This window comes from Labrus mixtus, chromosome 16 (assembly GCF_963584025.1).
Source record: "Labrus mixtus chromosome 16, fLabMix1.1, whole genome shotgun sequence".
NCBI lineage: Eukaryota > Metazoa > Chordata > Actinopteri > Labriformes > Labridae > Labrus > Labrus mixtus.
Window position 1 is genome coordinate 19305304 of NC_083627.1, and position 6864 is coordinate 19312167.

A 6864-nucleotide genomic window follows, 5' to 3' on the forward strand; every position below is an offset into this window, starting at 1 on the left:
AATCCTGAGAAGGCGTCAGAGGCTGTAAATTAACATATTCATTTCGGATATGTCTGTACCAACTGAAGATATCTACAATGGCATTTTTACATGTGGAAATTAAATTTTTGATATCAACAATTCAATTTTGACTAGTTAAAAAGAAAATTGTAGATATCTCTAATATAATTGTTACACGTAAGAATATAATTTCAGATATCTGAAATGCAATTCCAGATATCTGTAATTACATTCTTACATGTAATAATTCCAGGTCAAGATATCAATGTCATTTCGACTAGTAAGAATTGCATTTTAGATATCTAGAATTAATTTATGATATCTGTAATGTTAAAACAACTGTAGATATCATAAATGAACTTTGTCACTAGTAAGAATAGAATTGTTGATATCAAGAATTAACATTTTTACTAGTGAGAATTGAGCTGTAGATATCATGAATTAGAATTGCGACATGTCAAAATGTCATTATGGATATGTCGACTTTGAATTACAACATGTAAAAATTGAATTACAGCTATCTGTAATACAATTTGAATAGAAGTCAATGGCACAAGTTGACTAGTTGTAATGAAGTTACATATATCTACAATGACCATTTCCACTTGTGAAAAATTATATCTTGTAGATATCTTTAATTAGAATTGTTACTAGTGAAAATTACATTGTGGATATGTCGGCTTGGAATTCTAACAATGCAAAAAGCTATTATTGATATCTACAATCTATGTGCGCTACAACCAGTGCACAGAGAGAGACTTAGAGAGAGAGCACACGAGGAAAACTGAGGGAGAGAGATTGTTACAAGCACACTTGTATGGATTGCTGCAAGCACTCAAACTGATTTAATGAACACTTTATGGATTTTTGTTTGTTCAAACTATATGATTTTTCTCTTGTATATAACTTTTATATAAAATATGATTCAAACCTCTCGCAAAATATATGTTTATGTGTTCAAAAGTGCTCATTGATCACTCAGGAATAAGGCACAAATATAACACCATACTCCAACTGAGAGCATGCTCTCTGGATCATAAAAAAAGAAAAACAACTGAACTTGTTCTGCATATAATTCTCTCATATAGCCTGTGATTATGATATTCCGTCCACCCATAGCCGTTACAGCGTGTTTCCCAGCAGTTTGCTGATCTTGTTCAGCACCGGGCCCGGCGTCACTTACTCACTCGCTGTGTACTGCCACACTCACTTCATCATCTCCTCCAGTACAGCCACCTTCAGCTCCCGTTGTTGTCCCTCTTTTAAATGAACAAGGCGATGGAAGTACAGATCCAGATAACTTGCTTTGTTTAGCACCATATACACTTTTACACCGCTGATCCAGATCAGAGATGTTTTTTTTCTTCATCTCTGTGACCGTATGTGGTTCGTTTGGCGTTTGCTTATTAGAGAGCAGAACGTGTTTTAAAGGAGTGTCTCATTGCACATGATCGCACGTTTACTGTCCTCACTGCATCAATTTAAGTATTTCTCTGCTCTGTGATTTCAGTTTCCCCTTCTAAACATTATTATAACATCTGGTGATTTTATTTTGAAAGTGCGCAAACTGAAGTGTGGTGCTTTTATTTTGAAAGTTCGCAAACTGAAGTGTGGTGCTTTTATTTTGAAAGTTCGCAAACTGAAGTGTGGTGCTTTTATTTTGAAGGTGGACAAACTGAAGTGTGGTGATTTTATTTTGAAGGTGGGCAAATATGAAGTGTGGTGATTTTATTTTGAAGGTGGGCAAATATGAAGTGTGGTGATTTTATTTTGAAGGTGGACAAACTGAAGTGTGGTGCTTTTATTTTGAAGGTGGACAAACTGAAGTGTGGTGCTTTGTATTTAATAATAATGATAATAATAATAACAATACAATTTATTTATAAGCGCTTTTCAAAACTCAAAGACACTGTACAATAGTTAAAAACAGAAAGAACAGCACAGTAAGGACAGACTAACAGACATTGCAACATTACACACAAATCATAAAGATAACAACAATAAAGGTAAAACAGCAGAAAACAGGAAATACATCACAATCATACATTAAAAGCTTGTTTGAAGAGGTCAGTTTTGATCAGTGATTTGAAAGTAGGAGGGTCGGTACAGTGTTGAATGTGTGTAGGGAGTGAGTTCCAGAGGGAGGGGGCAGCTATGGAGAAGGCTCTGTCCCCCCAGGTTCGGTACTTGGTTCTAAGAGGGGGAGATAGGAGGTTTTGAAGAACGGAGGCTGCGTGCAGGAGTGTGAGGGTGAAAGAGAGCCGTGAGGTAGGAGGGGGTCTGGTGGTTAAGGGCTTTATGTGTGAGGAGAAGGATTTTGAATTGGATACGGTAAGGGACAGGGAGCCAGTGGAGATTTTGCAGGACAGGGGTGATGTGTTCGCGTGTTCGGGTGTGGGTGAGCTGTTGAATCAAATCACAACACTCAGAGGTTCTTCAATAAACGACTCGCAGTGAGCTGGAATAAAAACAACATTTGTGTTGTTGACACAAGCTCAACATTTCAATCCTGATGTGGATTTTATTAATGCACCACTCTCTACACCTGTAGAGCCCTGTCCTCCCTTGTTCTTCATCTGTCTATGCGAGCGACAGAGAGGATAATAGAAACAGGGTATCGGGGTAAAAATGGTGCCCTGCATCACACACGGGCAGTTAGGACCCTCCAATAGGAAACTATAGAATCAGGCTGATCATGTCGCTGACGCTTGTTAGGACACGCTGTAACAGTAGAAATGTTTTTTCAAATCTGATAAAAATGAATGTTTAAGATTACTGTGAAATATCCTCTACTGAAAACATACTAAAGAAATACAAAATAGAAACATGTAAAGATTTTCACTCTTTCAGTTTAAGGTGGGTTAGAAACTAAACTTCAAATAAAGTACAGCCCATTATTGATTATAAAACCCTTCTACTTAATGCATCCAGATGTAGATTTACAATATCAACCAATGATTCACAAACAGTTCTTCAGAGCCCCCGAGGAGGAAACTAAAAACTAAAAATGATATCATGATGAGCTCATGATTTCACCTTTCAAACAGGTGGAGAAAGTAACAAGCATAACAGTCTTCATGTAGAATCCAAACTATACAGTGTGTTATTAAGTCAAATCCAAACCAACCACAGAAGACCAATGAATCTGGATCAGAGGTGACATGTAGCAGCAGGGGCGTCGTAGTGGGGGGAAAAGTGGGACTGACTACCCAGGGCCCAGTGGGGAGGGGGGCCCTTCATGGGCCTGAAATAAAAATATATTTCTTATTTGGCTTTTTTCTCTAAGTTATAACCGCAATAAGATAATAAACTAAAATTGTCTGAATAAATAAACAAACATTCAGAATTCCTTTCTGGAAAATATGTGGAGTCTGTCTCAAAGGCCCTTCTCCCCCCTTCTGAATGTGCAGAATGGTCGAGTCAAGAGTGAGAGATGTGGCAGGCTGCAGATTAAACCAGTTGTTAGAGGATTTCAGCCAAGAATATGGTTTGGATCATATTTGTGTTTTATGCATCTTTCCCAGAGAGCTACAGTAACATATTTGATATCAACAGATTCCTTGTAAACTGTCAATTCATACAATGTCAAAGTTGTTGCCCTAACTTCAAAACTGAGTCCGCTACTTCTGCCCAAAAAACAATATTTTAACGTCAGGTGAGACAAATGATAATGCAGTGTAAGAAGAAGTGAAGTGAAGTCAGAACTACAAAGAACTACAGCCTGATTTTAAAGTCATGCTGACAAGTGTGGTGGAATCTAATTCAGATTTATTGTTTGTTTACAATTTATCATTAATGCCAGTAGAATTTTTTATTTAATAAGCTAACCAATAAGATCACTTTAGACAATAAAAGCCTTTACAACATTAACTATAGCAAGTTAATAAGTAAAATAATGCTGCTGGAAATGCTTCAACTGTCTGAAAGGTGCAAATATTACAAAGTTTAAATCATTTTTAAACTATGAGGAAATATTACAGTGATTATTTATCTTCCATTTTCAGGGTGTAAAACAACGCAAAAACAAAACACCATTAGTATTTAAACTTTGATTGAACTGCATGTAGTGAGTCAGTCCATCAAGGCCCTATCTTCTCTGTTGTTCGGCCGAGCTCGGGGTCAGGTGTTGACTACAGTGGTTGGCCATTAGCCATCCCTGATGTTGGACATTGAGTCATGCTTTCACTCATTTGATTTCATTTCTGGAATGTGGTCGGCTACTTGAATGTCACTGTGTTAGCAGGGCTGGACTGGGACCAGAAAATGGCCCTGGCATTTTTGGCCATGGCGGCCCACCATGATTATTTATACGATATGCGGAGGCACACGACATACCAGAGGACATATGCGCACATTGTGTTGTTTAGAAAATTAAAATAAAGCGCAGTAGCCTACATGGAAGAGAGTAACCATGTCAAAAAATGTATACGGTCTTTCACTACTCACAGAGACTTTCATCTTGGGAGAGATGGTCACAGTGCCACAATTCCCATCTTGAAGTAACTAAAATAGCTAAAATAACACTGTAAGTTGGACACCAAGTCTACTCATAGCATTATTTGAAAACCAAGGCTATAAAGGCAATTCTCTCTCACACACACACACACACACACACACACAAACACACACACACACACACACACACACACAAGGACGAGCCACGGGCTATCATCATTTCTGTGTCATTCCAGTGTCTTTCTGACTGTGGGCGTGTGTAGCCTACGTATACCTGTCTGTCTGCGCAAAGACATTTGATAGGTTTGCTTGTTGTACTGTGTCAAGATTGACAACAATTTTGACCAATCATGACTGACTTCAGATCTCAGAAAGTTGAGTGCGTTCTGAAGCCGACCACTCATTGATTTGTTGTGGATAACTTATTTAAGTTTTCTCCTCTCCACGTCGACGGCAATCGTGCAATGTATAATGCAGATGGCTTCTTTGCTACTGATGCAGGTTGCAGACAAACGCTCAAATGTATGCCAATCGAAAGCGGAGCTGGTGGTCCCCCCCTCAAAGCCCTCCGCCCTCCCTACATAAGACGTCCCTTTTCATTCTGCTAACATTTCGGCTACTTCTTACCAGGCTGACAGTAGCTATTCTGACCTCCTCCTCCTCAATCTGTCCTTGCTGCTGGGTCACGTCTCTCTCCTCCTCCTCCTCCGAATCCACCTGTGCACTTGATGGGACTGCTTCTGCACATGTCGACGGCCCTGCTGCAGTCGAACTTGCAAACATATTAGTGATTCTGGCACATTTTCCTGCGTCCACTTGTAGGCTTTCTAGCCTTTTTTCTCTGAGCTTCTCTGCGCCCCCCTTGCTCTTTTGTTGTTTCTTATCCATTTCACACTCACTCACACTCCCTTCTCTCCAACTCCGGTCAGCTTAATGGCAAAATTTGATAACCTTGGGGAGGGGAGGGGCGGGCGGAGGAGGGCTGAGAGATTTCATTGGACTAGCCCAATATCCTTCAAGAAAATCAACCAATGGGCCGCGTTTCGTGTCTCAAATACCGTTGCGGTCGATAAAAAATAATATACTCTTTTAATTAAATTATGACAGCCCCGGGCCGGCCCAAGAATGTGCGTCGGCCCACCGGGCATTGCCCGGTACGCCCGATGACCTGTCCATGCCTGTGTGTTAGTGCTTCAGCATGATGGCTAAATAGTTATTTAAAGATCAAAAATAAAGCTCTTGAAAGTTTGAAATGTGGTTAAAGTCTTACATCATCAAAGTCATATCCAGAATGACAGAGTTTGAATGTCAGGTACACATGAACATAAAACCAATAAGATAGATCTTAAAATGAGAGAGAAACACGTCATATTGTTGGTATGGACATACACCTTTATATTAACCAGCTACATATTTAATTACAGATTATTAAATATATATGTAATCTTAGAAAACAGAAAATATATAACGTATCATTTGTAGAGTAATTTGACTGTAAAAAAAGAGAAATAAACTTTATTTGATCAAAAATAAAAGAACAGGGGGGTTGTTAATTTACAGATAATGTCTTTCATCTAACAGATTAGTTTATTTTAAAAAACAGAAAAATACTTTTAAAATGTTGAGTTATTTACTTTAAAATTAGGATTTATTTTACAGCATGGTAACTCCATTTGAACTTGATTAGAAGTGGATTATTACATTTCAGTGCTGTCAAACATCATTCAGTGCTGAATATGAACTGTAAGTTTGATTGACTCTCAGTAAGTGTCAGTAAAGTTGTTGATGAATGAACAGATGATAACCTGCAGCTGTGTTGTGTCTCGTTCTCTCCATCAGACGCCTGTGAGCTGGAACTGGACACAAACACAATGAACAGATCCTTCAAACTGTCTGACAACAACAGGAAGGTGACATATGTGGACGAGTATCAGTTATATCCTGATCATTCAGACAGATTTGAATACTGGTGTCATCAGCTGCTTGTGTAGGACTGGTCTGACTGGTCGCTGTTACTGGGAGGTCGAGTGGAGAGGAGAGGTTGATGTATCAGTGAGTTACAGAGGAATCAGAAGGAGAGGAGACAGTGATGAATGTTTGTTTGGAAGTAATGATCAGTCCTGGAGACTGATCTGCTCTGATGAAGGTTACTATGTCTGTCACAATAAAAGAGAAACAGACATCTCCTCCTCCTCCTCCTCCTCCTCCTCTGTCTCTCACAGAGTAGCAGTGTATGTGGACTGTCCTGCTGGCTCTCTGTCCTTCTACAGAGTCTCCTCTGACACACTGATCCACCTCCACACCTTCAACACCACATTCACTGAACCTCTCTATCCTGGGTTTATGTTCTGTACTTATGGTTCTTCAGTGTATCTGTGTGGTGTGTCGCTCTGAGAAACACTGCTGACT

At 39.2% G+C, this 6864-nt stretch overlaps 1 protein-coding gene across 1 annotated transcript; it reads left to right on the forward strand.

Moving 5' to 3' along the window:
• Positions 1-6248: 6248 nt before the first annotated feature.
• On the forward strand, positions 6249-6864 carry LOC132991519 (stonustoxin subunit alpha-like; the record flags this gene model as incomplete). The annotated part of the gene is given in 2 exon segments (XM_061060298.1): positions 6249-6437; positions 6439-6864. Coding segments are annotated over 2 exon segments (600 nt in total), but the record flags the coding sequence as incomplete, so codon positions are not given.